General features: G+C 45.4%; 2 protein-coding genes across 15 annotated transcripts in view; one reads left to right on the top strand and one right to left on the bottom strand.

Annotated features, from left to right (window-relative positions):
• The window catches only part of MFSD11 (major facilitator superfamily domain containing 11), a 40,269-nt gene that overhangs the window by 24,492 nt on the left and 645 nt on the right, over positions 1–15,132 (bottom strand). The window contains exons 2-9 of one of the 11 annotated variants that reach the window (XM_025363766.1): positions 14,551–15,132; positions 13,198–13,364; positions 12,630–12,685; positions 10,872–10,979; positions 9,887–9,966; positions 9,661–9,757; positions 8,189–8,247; positions 7,176–7,320 (exon numbers count right to left, since the gene is read on the bottom strand). The exon at positions 14,551–15,132 is cut by the window's right edge and continues 320 nt beyond it. In XM_025363766.1, coding sequence (XP_025219551.1) covers positions 7,176–7,320; positions 8,189–8,247; positions 9,661–9,757; positions 9,887–9,966; positions 10,872–10,979; positions 12,630–12,685; positions 13,198–13,293 — 641 coding nt within the window. In that variant the 5' untranslated portion in view covers positions 13,294–13,364; positions 14,551–15,132. Of the gene's footprint in view, positions 1–7,175; positions 7,321–8,188; positions 8,248–9,660; positions 9,758–9,886; positions 10,007–10,871; positions 10,980–12,629; positions 12,686–13,197; positions 14,143–14,550 lie in introns of those variants that run through there. The other 10 variants (XM_025363772.1, XM_025363775.1, XM_025363765.1 and 7 more) reach the window with 10 other exon arrangements.
• The window catches only part of SRSF2 (serine and arginine rich splicing factor 2), a 4,191-nt gene continuing 2,416 nt past the window's right edge, over positions 13,358–15,132 (top strand). For 3 of the 4 annotated variants that reach the window (XR_003116318.1, XR_003116319.1, XM_025363784.1), the window contains exon 1: positions 13,358–14,843. Coding sequence is in view for 2 of the 4 variants with exons in the window: in XM_025363784.1 (XP_025219569.1) it covers positions 14,482–14,843 (362 nt within the window). In the remaining 2 variants the exon portion in view is untranslated. The remainder of the gene's footprint in view (positions 14,844–15,132) is intronic. The other variant, XM_025363785.1, reaches the window with a different exon arrangement.

Here is a 15,132-nt window from a genome sequence, read left to right as displayed (position 1 = left end):
GCCCAGCTAATTTTTTTTGTATTTTTAGTAGAGACGGGGTTTCACCATGTTAGCCAGGATGGTCTCGATCTCCTGACCTCAAGTGATCCGCCTGCCTAAGCCTCCCAAAGTGCTAGGATTACAGGCGTGAGCCAACGTGCCCAGCCAAAAGATTTTTTTTTTTTTTTTTTTTGAGACGGAGTCTTGCTCTGTCACCCAGGCTGGATTGCAGTGGCCGGATCTCGGCTCACTGCAAGCTCCGCCTCCCGGGTTCTTGCCATTCTCCTGCCTCAGCTTCCCGAGTAGCTGGGACTACAGGCGCCCGCCACCTCGCCCGGCTAGTTTTTTGTAATTTTTAGTAGAGACGGGGTTTCACCGTGTTAGCCAGGATGGTCTCGATCTCCTGACCTCGTGATCCGCCCGTCTCGGCCTCCCAAAGTGCTGGGATTACAGGCTTGAGCCACCGCGCCCGGCCTCAAAAGATTTTTTAAAGATTACATTTCTCGCCTGTAATCCCAGCACTCTGATCACTTGAGGTAAGGAGTTTGAGACCAGCCTGGCCAACATGGTGAAACCCCATCTCTACTAAAAATACAAAAATTAGCCAGGCGTGGCAGGCATCTGTAATCCCAGCTACTTGGGAGGCTGAGGCAGGAGAATCACTTGAACATAAGAGGTGGAGGTTGCAGAGAGCCGAGATCGTGCCACTGCACTCCAGCCTGTGTGACAGAGCAGGACTCTGTATCAAAAAAAAAAAAAAGATTACATTTCCTATCCTAACAGCCAAGTCTACTCCTATATCTCTAAATGGCATTTTTACCAAAAAAATGAATGCAAAGGAGATCTCGTTAACTTAAGAAATAAAAGGAATCTAATGGTGTTCCAATTAAGTTAAAAAATTACTAACGCACCGCCGGGCACAGAGGCTCACGCCTGTAATCCCAGCACTTTGGGAGGCCGAGGCAGGTGGATCCCGAGGTCAGGAGATCAAGACCATCCTGGCTAACATGGTGAAATCCCATCTCTACTAAAAATACAAAAACTTAGCCAGGCGTGTAGTAGGCACCTGTAGTCCCAGCTACTCGGGAGGCTGAGGCAGGAGAATGGCGTGAACCTGGAAGGCAGAGTTTGCAGTGAGCCGAGTTCGCGCCACTGCACTCCAGCCTGGGTGACAGAGTGAGACTCCATCTCAAAAAAAAAAAAAAAAAAAAATTATTAACACACAAAAAAATGGTATGCTCTAACCAGCAAGAAAACTTGTTTCCTCATCATAAAACTCACGCCTTCCCTGGAAGCAAATACTATTTAGATGACATTAATTGGTAGTACCCTCATTTTATACTTGGATAGGACCCCATGTAGGATTCCAACATTTTACCCTTCAGGCCCCAATTAACTGATTTATACTCTACAGACCACTAAAATACAATAATTGAGCTGCAAGTCACTTCCAATTTAATTCAGTGAGTTGTTTACCATTTAAGTTAGATCATGTCAGTCCTCTCTCAAACTCTCCAATGGCTTACCATCCCACTCCAGGTAAAAGCCACACCTGGCTCACCTCTGTCAGGCCCTGGCTTAAATGTTACTTTCTCAGCCTTCCCAACTCTATAACTACAACAACTCCCCTTCCACCCCCCCACTCTCATATTTCTCTATTACTTCTCTGCTTTTGTTTTTTTTTTTTTTTTTTGAGACGGAGTCTTGCTCTGTCGCCCAGGCTAGAGTGCTGTGGCACAATCTTGGCTCACTGCAACCTCTGACTCCCTGGTTCAAGCGATTCTCCTACCTCAGCCTCCTGAGTAGCTGGGATTACAGGCACACGCCACCACACCCAGCTAATTTTTGTATTTTTAGTAGAGATGGAGTTTCACCATGTTGGCCAGAATGGTCTCGATCTCCTGACCTCATGATCTGCCTGCCTCGGCCTCCCAAAGTGCTGGAATTACAGGCGTAAGCCACTGTGCCCAGCCTGCTTTATTTTTTTTATTTAAAGAACCAGATGGAGATCGGCTACAGCATACATTGTTCCTTCTTCTTTTTTTTTTTTTTTTTTTGAGACAGGGTCTCCCCCCGTCACCCAGGCTGGAGTGCAGTGGTATGATCATCTCGGCTCACTGCAACCTCCGCCTCCTGGGCTTATGTGATTCTCCCACCTCAGTCTCTCAAGTAGCTGGGAGCACAGATATGTACCACCATGTCTGATTAATTTTTGTATGTTTTTTTTTTTTGGTAGAGATGGTGTTTCGCCATGTTGCTCAGGCTAATCTCAAATTCCTGGGCTCAAGCAATCCGTCTGTCTTGGCCTCCCAAAGTGCTATAATTTTTATTACCTGGAACAGGAACCACAGGCCAAGCATGGGCCATCGCATCCTTCCTATGGCTCCTTTTTGGGGTAATAAAAGTATTCAAAAAATATTCTAAAATTGGTTTCAATGATGGATGCACAACTCTGTGAATATACTAAAAAGCACTGAAGTGTATACTTAGATGGGTGAATTATATGGTATATGAGTTATATCTCAATAAAGCTATTTTTAAAACCTGCCTGTTTCTTTTCTCTCTGTCACCAACTAGAAAGTAAGCTCCATGAATGCATAAACTTCTGTTTTGTTTAGCACAATGCTTAGAATATCAGAGAACCTCAAATATAGGGAAAGGAAGAAAAGAAGGGAGAGAGGGAAGGGAAAGAAAGGATGAATGGAGGAAGGTAAGAAATGAAAGGATGGAGGCAGGAAAGAAGAGACGAAGAGAGGAAGGAAAGAATACAGGGAGGGAGGGGAGAAGGAGGATAGAGGCAACTGCCAATGAAGAAACACCTAGAGATCACCCAGCTAACAGGTCCTCAGAGATGTAAATTATGCACTTGAGACAGACGACAGTTTTTCTTTTTTTTTTTTTTTTTTTAAAGACAGGGTCTTGCTCTGTTGCCCAGGCTGGAGTGCAGCGGCGTCATCACAGCTCACCGAAACCCTGAATCCCTTTGCTGAAGCTTCCCCCTACTCGGCCTCTCAAGTAGCTGGGACTACAGGCATGTACCACCACACCTGGCTCATTTTTTTTTTAAGTAGAGACTAGGTCTTGCTGTGTTGCCCAGGCTGATTTCAACCCCCAGGGCTCAAGCAATCGTCTTGCCTCAGCCTCCCAAGGTGCTGGGATTACAGGCAGGAGCCACTGTGCCCAGCCAGAAGACAGACAGAGCTGTCTCTTTGGAGCTCTTCAAATCTTTCAAGTCTTCAAATCTTTTCCTGTGAGGCCTTTAGGTGGGAACCTTTAAAATAGAATTCTACTTATACCCTCAACAGCTTCTAATCACACTAAGAAGAAAATGCAAACCTCCTTATCTTGGCTTACATAATCCGACCCTGCCTACTGCTTCCACTTTTTCCTTCTTGGAGCCCAGAGCCCACCACACCCTTCCCACTGCCTGGCTCTGGCAAAGGCCACCCGCTGACCTTCATGTCTCACCAGGCAGGTCTCCGGGAGCTATCCCACTCTCTACTCTCCTCCTCTCCATTCTTCCCCCCTTCCCTCCACTCTCCCCCTCTTTCACAGTCTTCCTAACGCTCACTTTGCTATTTTCTTACATGTGTATTGTCTACCACCCCCTCTAAAATTAAGTCCCATAAGAACAAGGACTTATCTGTCTTGTTCACGCCTATATCCCTCCGGCATAGAAGAGGGCTGCCACAAGTCTGTGCTATTTGTAGAACAAAGACACAGAAGTTCCAAATTTAGGAGACGATTCAGGAAGAGAGAATGCTACAAAGGCTGAGCAGTATTTCTAGAAGAGCACCTGCTCACAGTTACAGAACCCCTCACCCACCTCCCTAACTTGGCAGTTCCTTGAAAACAGGGATGGGCAGCATTTATCCTCTAGGACCAACACCAAACATGTGCTGACTGAATGGGGAGTCAGTTTTTGTTGAATTTGTGATATTTATCTTCACAGACTCCTTCTCTAATAACTACTGGTGTGTGCTTTAAAACAAAATGTTTTGCCAGGCGCGGTGGCTCACTCCTGTAATTCCAGCACTTTGGGAGGCCAAGGCGGGTGGATCACGAGGTCAGGAGTTCGAGACCAGCCTGGCCAACATAGTGAAGCCCCATCTCTACTAAAAATACAAAAATTAGCCAGGTGTGGTGGCATGCACCTGTAGTCCCAGCTACTCGGGAGGCTGAGGCAGGAGAAACACTTGAACCTGGGAGGCAGAGGTTGCAGTGAGCTAAGACCACACCACTGCACTCCAGTCTGGAAGACAGAGTGAGACTCCATCTCAAAAAAAAAAGTTTCACCATGTTGCCCAGTCTGGTCTCAAACTCCTAAGCCCAAACAATCCACCTGCTTCGGCCTCCCAAAGTGCTCGAATTACAGGCGTGAGCGGCTGTACCCAGCCCCAGGCACAGATGTTCTTAATGTGACCTACCCAGAATGATGACTCCTTCTCAAAAGGTTTACAATTTACTTTGCTTAGATCTGAAGAATCATTATCTATGGCAGCTATATCCTCAAGAAATGTAATTCTTAAATAATAAGACTTGAAAGTTGAAATTAGCCAGGCATGGTGGCACACGCCTGTAATCCCAGTTACTGAGGAAGCTGAGGCAGAAGACTCTCTTGAACCTGGGAGGCAGAGGTTGCAGTGAGCCAAGATCCTGCCACTGCACTACAGCCTGGGTGACAGAGCAAGACTTTGTCTCAAAAAAGCAAAAGCTGAAATTACTCCTTGATCCAGGGGCTGCAGAACAAGTGTTGTTAGAAGGCATGAAAACAACATTCATCTCCTTGTACACCTCCAACAAAGCACTTGGCTGATCAGGTACATCGTCAATAAGCAGTAATATTTTGAGAGGAATCTTCTCTTCTGAGCAGTAGGTCTCAACAGTGGGCTTAAAATAGTCAATGAGCCATGCCGTAAACAAATGTGCTATCATCCAGGCTTTGTCATTCCATTTCTAGGGCCCAGGCAGAGTAGATTTAGCATGATTCTTGAGGGCCACAGGGTTTCTGGAATGGTAAATGAGCACTGGCTTCCACTTCAAGTCATTAGCTGTGTTAGTCAATAACAAGAGTCGGCCTGTTCTTTGAAGGTTTAAAGCCAGGCATTAACTTCTCTCTAGCTATAAAATTCCTAGATGGCATCTTCCAATGTAAGACTGTTTGGTCTACGTCGAAAACCTGTTGTTCAGTGCAGCTACCTTTGTCAATTATAATAATCAGATCTTCTGGATAACTTGCTGCAGCTTCTCCATCAACACTTGCTGTTTCACCTTGCACTTTGATGTCATGGAGATGTTTTCTTTCCTTGATCCTCACGAACCAACCTCTGCTAGCTTCACATTTTTCCTCTAAAGATTCCTCACGTCTCTCAGCCTTCACAGAATTGAAGAGAGGGCCTTGCTCTGGATTAGGCTTCAGAGAATGTTGTGGCTGGTTTGATCTTCTATCCAGACCACTAAAACTTTCTCCGTATCAGCAACAAGGCTGTTTCACTTTCTTATCATGAGTGTGTTCCCTGGCGTAGCTCTTTTGAGTCCCTTCAAAAACTTTTCCTTTGCATTCAGAACTTGGCTGTTTGGTACAAGAGGCATAGCTTTCAGCCTATCTCAGCTTTCTTCATGTCTTCCTTGCTAAGCTTAGTCATTTCTTTATTAGTCATTAGCTGGGTGTGGTGGTGCATGCCTGTAATCCCAGCTACTTGGCAGGCTGAGGAAGGAGAATTGCATGAACCCGGGTGGCAGAGGTTGCAGTGAGCCGAGATCGTGCCACTGCACTCCAGCCTGGGTGACAGAGCGAGACTCCATCTCAAAATAAATAAATAAGTAAATAAAGTGAGAGACATGCATCTCTTCCTTTCACTTTAACACATAGAGGCTATTGTAGGGTCATTAACTGGTCTAATTTCAATATTGCTGTGTCTCAGGAGAAGAGGGAGGGAGATGGGGGAATGGCCTGCAGTGGAACAGTCAGAACACACACAACACTGATCAGTTAAGTTCACCACCTTATATGGATCCGGACTGTGGTGGCCCAAAACAATTGCAATAGCAACATCAAAGATTACTGATCACATCTTGTAACAGATGTTATAAGATTATAACAGATGTCATAACGACGAAATGTTTGAAGTATTGTGAGAATTACCAAAATGTAACAGAGAGACACAAAGTGACCACACACTGTTGGAAAAGTGGCAAGGATAGAAAGACTTGCTCGATGCGGGGTTGCCACAAGCCTTCAATTTGTAAAAAAAAAAACCCAGTGTTTGTGAAGCACAGTAAAGATTAAGAAGGCAGGGCATGGCAACATATCCAGACCAAAGCACTGCCTTGCTTCTGCTTTACGCAAACTTACTGCAAATCTGGAGCATCTAATGCTCCTATGACTGGACAATTTTAGGCCCTTTCTGGATTACAAAGTCAGCATGGGATGCTCAATGCAAAAGTTTTAACAACAGATAAAATGCTGTAAGGCAATCTTAACAATTTATCAATTCACAAAGCAAAACAAGGGTGACAGAGATTAATTTCTCATCTCTCCTTCCTCAAATCTAAATGATACTGCAGATCACTAGCCTGTCATGCTTAAATAGTGTCACCTGCAACTGAAATGTGCTTAGGTAATTTACAATTTTTACAAAACACAGGGTTGTATACTTATTCCCCCATTTGGACTACTCTAGGGAAAACCACCCATGTAAGTTAGTGCAAGAGCCGGATACTGTAAGCAAGAGCCTAGCGATAACTAAGGTTCATCTGTGACAACCATCACTGGCCCTGCCACTCACTCATACTACAAGAACAGGAAAACTTTAGAGCTGGATCACAGAAACAGTAACCAAGGTCAACACTGTCTTCTATTTTCTTGCCCATGAAAACATACTGATTGAGTGAGAAAGCTCAGGCCTGGAGACAGGATAGAAATTGCTGCCACTGTCCAGGATCACATACACATCAGTGGCAAGGCCAGGAATAGACTCAAAATTCCCTGTGCACCTTTTCACCACCTCCCTTCCTCTGGTGACCTTTATTTTCTTCCTCCCTCGCAGCTCCTCCTTTATTTTCTTCCTTTTCTTGCCTGTGGTAACCTACAGAGAGTACTGGATATCACTTAGGGCTAAACAGGTGGGTAATCTCTAGACTAGATCTACTCAAAATCTATTTTAAAATAAAATGGAATGTTCCCAACATCTTACTCGTTGACTTCCATGTCCTGGTCATCAGAAGACTCATCTTCTCCTAGGACATTTTCAGAATCTGGTTTCCGAATGAGAAAGAACAGAACTGTCCCCACAAGGCTAATTACCGTCAGCGCAATAAACACTGTTCTTCGGTCACTCTCTAAGGAGAAAAAAGAAGAAACTAGATAGTATCGACCAAACAATTCCAGAATTAGTATCATGGTACAAGGGCTGCTTATAACTGTCAACACACTTTCTCGTTACATTTTTACTTTAATGCATCAGTAAAAACTTAGGAAAAGGAGATAAATAGGATACCTTCACCTTTGTCTTTCAGTTAGAGAAATACGAATAAGCAAAGAAAAATAGCACAAGAGCTTAATCGCCTTCTTTTAATCAAAGAAGGGTCCAGAGAAAACAACTGAGCATTCAGAAGTCTTCTGAGAACCATATACTCATGAACAGTATTCTCGTACGCTTGTGCAGAGCATAACCTCCCCTTAGACCCTGAGATGCCACTTAAAGCATAGTCATAACCTATAATCCTAGTTTAATAATAGAAACCAAGCTGGGAGCGGTGGCTCAGGCCTGTAATACCAGCACTTTGGGAGGGTGAGGAGGGCGGATCACCTGAGGTCAGGAGTTTGAGACCAGCCTGACCAATGTGGAAAAACCGTCTCTACTGAAAATACAAAATTAGCTGGGAGTGGTGGTACAGGCCTGTAATCCTAGCCACTTGGGAGGCTGAGGCAGGAGAATTGCTTGAACCCAGGAGGCAGAGGTTGCAGTGAGCCAAGATAGCGCCATTGCACTCCAGCCTGGGTAACAAGAGTGAAACTCTGTCTTAAAAATAATAATAATGAATAATATAAACCAAGGAAAAGGCTTACTAAAAGCTAAAATCTGCAAGAACTTGAGGTGTCAGGGTTCATGAGAACAATGCTTGAATAAAGCAATAATGGGTATTTCTGTATAACTCTTATTATGCTTTGAACATATCTGAATAAAGCAACGTGGATAAAACATACCTGATATCTGAGTTTTCCCTTGCCAGGCAAAATATATGTAGAGATTTCCAAAGAACAAGCTGGGGGAAGAAAAGGGAGGATAGGATGTTGGGAAATTATTTTAATATTTATGGTTTTTTAAAAATAATTATTCCCATTATTTGTTGTAAGAGAGGGAGAGAGAAGGACATCATTTTTAAAGTATCTACCTGTCCTGGATCATTTAAAAGTATCAACTTCATCTGGACTCTGATAAACTTAATTGCCACAGATGGAATTCAGACTTCTTCCATGTGACAGTAACCTGATTCAGAGGCACCCTTCAAAGAAGAATTGACTCACTTTGAAACATGTGATTTACTGCAACTCTGGAAATGACTCCCTGGAAATAAGCTTAAGCTAAATTTTAAAGAATCTGTTTCCAAAAATTCATGATTTAGTTATCTGCATCTAATCAGATACTTTCTTTAGCATACTTTCCTGAAGAATCATTCACTTACACACTAGTTTCTTAATATATAACCCTTTAAAATGTAACATTTGCATTTGTTAAGCCTTGTCAAGGCCAAAATTTTAGGCACGGTTCATGAGGGTAATTCCTCAGGAGAGATTCCAGAAATCCAACAGTCAAGAGCAGAATAGCCATTTTGCTTTCTTCTTAAGAAAACATTAACGCCAAGCGTGGTGGTTCACGCCTGTAATCCCAACACTTTGGGAGCCCAAGGCGGGCGGATTACGAGGTCAGGAGTTCGAGACCAGCCTGGCCAACATAGTGAAACCCCATATCTACTAAAAATACAAAAAAAAAAATTAGCTGGGTGTGGTGGCGGGCACCTATAATCCCAGCTACTCAGGACGCTAAGGCAGGAGAATTGCTTGAGCCTGGGAGGCAGAGGTTGCAACGAGCCGAGATCACGCCATTGCACTCCAGCCCAGGTGACAGTGTCAGACACTGTCTCATTAAAAAAATGTATATATATATGGGCCGGGCACGGTGGCTCAAGCCTGTAATCCCAGCACTTTGGGAGGCCGAGACGGGCAGATCACGAGGTCAGGAGATCGAGACCATCCTGGCTAACATGGTGAAACTCCATCTCTACTAAAAAACACAAAAAACTAGCCAGGCGAGGTGGTGGGCGCCTGTAGTCCCAGCTACTCGGGAGGCTGAGGCAGAAGAATGGCGTAAACCCGGAAGGCGGAGCTTGCAGTGAGCTGAGATCTGGCCACTGCACTCCAGCCTGGGCGACAGAGCGAGACTCCGTCTCAAAAAAAAATTTTAGTATGCTATATTCAGTATTGGTATAAATAATCCTGAGTAGCTAGTGAGCCAGCATACTCAGCCATCATTACAAGCAATTCTATAAAATTGGAATCATGTCACATTTAGCTAGAACTTAAGTCACGTAACATGGAAGATCCAAATTGTCAAAGACCTAAAAAATGGTATGACAAAAAAAAAAGAAAGAAAGACTGAACTTCAAAAGGGGAATTACCTAGACTGCAGAAGTGCCCAGAAAATTCCACTGTTTCTCCCAATGGTGTGCTCATCCGAATTTATTGTCAGGCAGTTTCCTTGTGCTGTCCAAAGCACTAAAATTCAACCCAAAAGTTTATCAAGAGAAAGAAATTCACTTAAGAGTTACATACTAAACACATAAATAATACCCTTAGATAAGCCCCAGAAAAGAAAGCAGATAAGTTAAAAATCAAAATGCTTACCAGCAGCAGCAATTCCAATGAAAACAGAGGCTGTGTAGAAGGACCATGGGAAAGGCTGGATAAAAACGGCAATGTACATGCTAAAATATAACAGGTCAAGGTATTATAGTCAAACGATACCTGAAATAGAGTGCCAATTATGCCTTCTAGGAATCAGTTCTGACATTCTCTTCTTTTAAAACTGAACCTATAAAGGATCGCTCCAGTTTTGAAAAACGGAACACAATCAAATTTCTCATTTCTTATTTAATTAATTTTTTTGAGACAGGGTCTCACTCTATTGCCTAGGCTGGAGTGCAGGGGCACCATCACAGCTCACTGTAACCTCCACCTCCTGGGCTCAAGTCATCCTCCCACCTCAGCCTCGAAAGTAGCTGGGACTACAGGCATGTGCCACCACACCCGGTTAATTTTTTTTTATTTTGGTAGAGACGGGGTTTCACCATGTTGCCCAGGCTGGTCTCGAACTCCTGGACTCAAGTGATCCTTGGCTCAAGCAATACCTTGGCCTCCCAAAGTGTTGGTATTTACAGGTGGGAGCCACTGTGCCTGGCCCATAATTTATTATTTCAAATTTGTAAAATCAGACATTTTACAGGTTTGCAGTGTTCTTTGCCAAGAGCTTAGCACATCATGGAACTATAGTTCTAGAGTTCAGAGAAACATTTAGTTATTTCATTTGAATCCCCACTTATTTTCAGTCAACTGACAGAAAATAAGATTATTTCATAGACGGTTCTTTTCAACCCTCATAGAAAGAGACTTTTGGATACTATTTTTATTCGTGAAACAAAAGCAGATATAGATACATCCTATCACATTAGAATATGATATCCCTCAGCAACAAGTACTGAGCCAAAATTCCTAAAACACCACCTATATTTTATTCAGTCCAAGTCTATAAATTACTGTGAAAAGTTTACTATCTACTTGAAAGATCCTGAAAAGTGTTCTAATTAAATAAGTGCAAGATTACACTACTCACCTGTAAAATAAACCACTGGCAAACATAGAGAGTTGAGGTCCTACAATGGCAACCACTGACGGTGTAATCAAATTTGAAGCAGAGAACACTCCGTAGATAATAGCCATGCTGCACATATAATACACAAATCGAAAAAAAAAAAAGAACAAAGCCCTTGTACACTGTCACTTTTTAAAATCCATCTGAGTTTACAGATTTTACAATAAACACTCATATTCTTTAGTCAGAATTTATGATAGTCATATCATTAAACATATCATCAAATTCAATACCATATAAAAGTTTTCATTTGTACAAAATATTGAAGCCCCCCAACTGTGCCTTGGGATCAGTTTGCCTATAACAATTTATTTTTTACGTACTGGTAAGTCACAGTAATAGGAACTGTGCCAAGTACCTTATACATATTTTCTCTTTTAATCCTAGCAGCACTACAAAGAAGATATTGTTATTATCCTCATGTTAAAGAACAGAAAAAGGAAATACAGTGGGGTTAAGTAATTTGCCAAAAGTCCAGCTGGGTGGCTGGTGAATGTCCAGCCAGGATTGCACGATTCCAGAGGCCCTAGTCCACCAATCTACCCTACAAACTTAGCCTAGAACTCTTGGCAGCTTCATGACATTTCTCTGCTATAAATAACAGCACAGAGTTACAACTTGCTTGAGCCAGAATTTATTTAACTCAACCTAATGGTCTCACTTGAACATTACTCAGTTACTACTGACCCAGCCCTAGTACATACGTCTTGAATGAAGTGTGACTAAAACCATTTCAAAGGCCCTGAATTCATTTACTAGACACTATTCATAAATCCAAAGTAAATTATTCTTTGGTTTTTATGAATCTCTCAAATATCAAATGTGTTTTTGTATTTGTTCTTTACAACACACATGAAGACAAAGAAGTACAAAAAGCTGTGCTACTAATCACTTAGAAAAACGGACAGTAACATCCCTTCATTCTCAAATATGACATACAAGGCTTAGGATAGGGATAAAGAACCAAGTATAAGTTATGGATTTGTTGGGGGTTGAGGGGGGTGCCATGATCCAATCTCTAACTCTAGAGAAATTAGGAACCTGTTTCTATAGCTCAATGTAGCCATTCCATGGCACGTATTTCAAAACATGTTGTGCACAACAAATAATATGCAATTTTCATTTGTCAATTAAAAAATCTAATTTTAAAAAAGAAAAACCTGTTTGTGCATATATATCGGTACATATTACATTCCCAGCTCCAATCACAAGGTTCTAGTGACTTACGAAGATCTTTTCATTTTACCCATCTATAAAATTGGGACTAAACACCTTAACGAAAATCTAAAAGCTCCTGACATACGTATATTAATCGTTATGAAATTACAAAACCAGAAGAACCAAATGTTCAAGAATCACAACATCTTCTGTTCAGGACTAGGAATTCTAATCATGACAATACTAGAGTGCTTATTCAACGCCACGCACTGTGCCCAGAGACGCATTGTCTGAGCTAGGAAATTGGGCTCGTGGAAACACTTGCCTAAGATAACAGTGCAATAAATACCTTGTAAAGTCAGGATTTCAAACCTAGCGTCTAATTCCACGGGAAACCTAAACTCATCAACTTTATTCTATTGCGTTCTCTCAGTCTAGGTACGGAGAAGAGAAAATGCAATCACCACTAATTCAATCGCAATATTCTATTGCTGGTGATTCTGATCAGATTTAAGCAACTACTGTTAAATATAAAACAAAATCAATCATACGGTACAATACCTGGTATATCCACTGCCGTGAAAATCTGTGCTATTTAAACTCCTGATGACAGTTTGCTGTGTGGAAGATAAAACTCATCAACGAAAACGTTTTCCAGTCTCCCTCCCCGACTTCGGAAGTGTGACTCCAAGTACTCAGCAAGAGAATAAAGTAAAAGTTCATAATGTACCTAACACTGAAGTCCATTATGAGAAAAGAAAAAGGATAACATAACTGGAGAAGGCAAACCAATGACAGGGACGGGGGAGGACAACCAGCTGTAACTACGCCTTGGGTTTCCTTCCTTAACCATCCAAGTACTAAGGAAGAGCTTAATGCAGACAAGAAATAAAATAGGTTAACATCCAAACCCCTAATCAAATCAGATAAACAGTAATGCTTAACTCTCCCATATAAGAGAATGTCTGACACAAGAAATCAAACCTAATCATAACAAATGAGGAAGCCTGGGTGGGAAAAATAAAAGATGCAATTAAAGCGCGCTATTAGATATAATTAACGTTTATTATCATTTCTGTAATGCATTATGATGGGCACTTCAAAGGAGGGAGGACAGATTCCAACTCACCGCCACATTTCCACAAGTTTGAAAGGCAGTGAACATAAACATAAAGGCAACTCCTAAAATAATGATGTTGAAAAGCTTTTTAGATTCCGGGGACATTTTGGCTCAGCTCTGCCGGAGGCAGCAGCCCAGGGCAGTCAGCTCTCCTCGGGGCGAAGCCACTGACAATCCTGGAGAAAGAAATGAGATGGTGAGTGGAGAAGGCAGATGCAGGAGCCAGGCAGCCAAGCTGTCAACTTCCAGTTCCTGGATCAGAATCCCAGGTTTAGGGCGCAGTTCTCTCCACCGGCAGTTAGAATATTTCTAAGAAGCGATCCGAGTACGGAAGAGCACAACCCCCGGCGAAGCCCCAAGAACGTGGCCGCTCCAGCTTGAGGGGCCCACGAAGGGGATTAAAGGGCCAAGGGCGAGCCCCAGCAGCCGGCGCGGCCCCGCCCTCCCGGCCTCACTCACTGCGGTCAGGCGACCGGGTCACCTGACCGCAGCATCGGCGCCGTCCGCTCGGCCCGCTGGGAAACGTAGTCCCGGATGGCCTGGCACGCGCAGGGGCTCCGCGAGGACTCCCCACCGCCAGGACGCAGAGCCGACTGAGCTCGTGGGCTCTGGCGAAAGGGAATTGGGAAGCAGACCCCGGCGTAGAGTAATCAGGAGCTGTTGGACGGGGCCGAGAGACGACGTAGCGGAGTCTGAAGGGGCCGGGGTCACAGGGAGAGGCATATGAGGGCAAAAGCACCCTTCTCACAGACGGGGCTGACGGCTGAGCAAAAAAGGGGCGTGAACTTTGAGTATTGGCATGAAAAGAAGGTGGAGCCCAGATGGGGAGCACCTCCTCTTCCTCCTGCCCGAGCGCGGTCGTCCGGCCTCCCAGGCGGAAAAAGCGTTTCGCGGGCTTTCCAACTGCCCGCTAATTCCGCTCCCCCTCCCTCCAGCCGTGACTCCGCGCTTTTTGGCCCGCCCGCCGGGCTGTGCGCAGGCGCTTCGGGTAGGGGCGGGGCGCGCGTCATGGACGTTACCGGGGGGGCAAGGCAGGCCAATCAGAGGATTTCATTTCCGGGTGGCGCGGGCGCCATTTTGTGAGGAGCGCTATAAACGGGCGCTGGGGCCGGCCACCCGCTCAGTTGTTGCTCAGGTGCGCTCGCTGGCGGAGCTTGTCTGCCCTGTTTTCCTGCAAGGCCTTTTCTAGCGTCCCCACGCGGAAAGCAACTGCCTAAGAGGCGCGGCGTCGCACCGCCCAGAGCTGAGGAAGTCGGCGCCAGTTCGTGGGGCTCCGGGCCGCCAGTCAGAGCCATGAGCTACGGCCGCCCCCCTCCCGATGTGGAGGGTATGACCTCCCTCAAGGTGGACAACCTGACCTACCGCACCTCGCCCGACACGCTGAGGCGCGTCTTCGAGAAGTACGGGCGCGTTGGCGACGTGTACATCCCGCGGGACCGCTACACCAAGGAGTCCCGCGGCTTCGCCTTCGTCCGCTTCCACGACAAGCGGGACGCCGAGGACGCTATGGATGCCATGGACGGAGCCGTGCTGGACGGCCGCGAGCTGCGGGTGCAAATGGCGCGCTACGGCCGCCCCCCGGACTCACACCACAGCCGCCGGGGACCGCCACCCCGCAGGTATGGGGGCGGTGGCTACGGACGCCGGAGCCGCAGGTAAACGGGGCTGAGGGGACCGCGGGAGGCGGGGCGGGGCGCGCGGGAGACCCGGGCGGCCTCACAAAGGTCCGCGGCGAAGCACGTGGTGCGGGCCCGGACGGGGCGGGGGCTGCACGCCGCGTTTCGGACCCTGCGGCCGCCCCGCGAGCTTCCGCCGTCTGCGACCCGGGAGTGGCCGGGGTGTGGGCGGCGCGGGGCGGAGGACCCCGCCTCGCGACTGGGGAAATGGCGTCTGGCGGCGAGATAATGGCGGCCTGGGCGGGAGCGCGCGGGCGGGGCCGGCCCC

The sequence above is a fragment of the Theropithecus gelada genome, chromosome 16, assembly GCF_003255815.1.
Source record: "Theropithecus gelada isolate Dixy chromosome 16, Tgel_1.0, whole genome shotgun sequence".
Lineage (NCBI taxonomy): Eukaryota > Metazoa > Chordata > Mammalia > Primates > Cercopithecidae > Theropithecus > Theropithecus gelada.
This window is presented reverse-complemented; position numbering and strand designations above follow the sequence as displayed.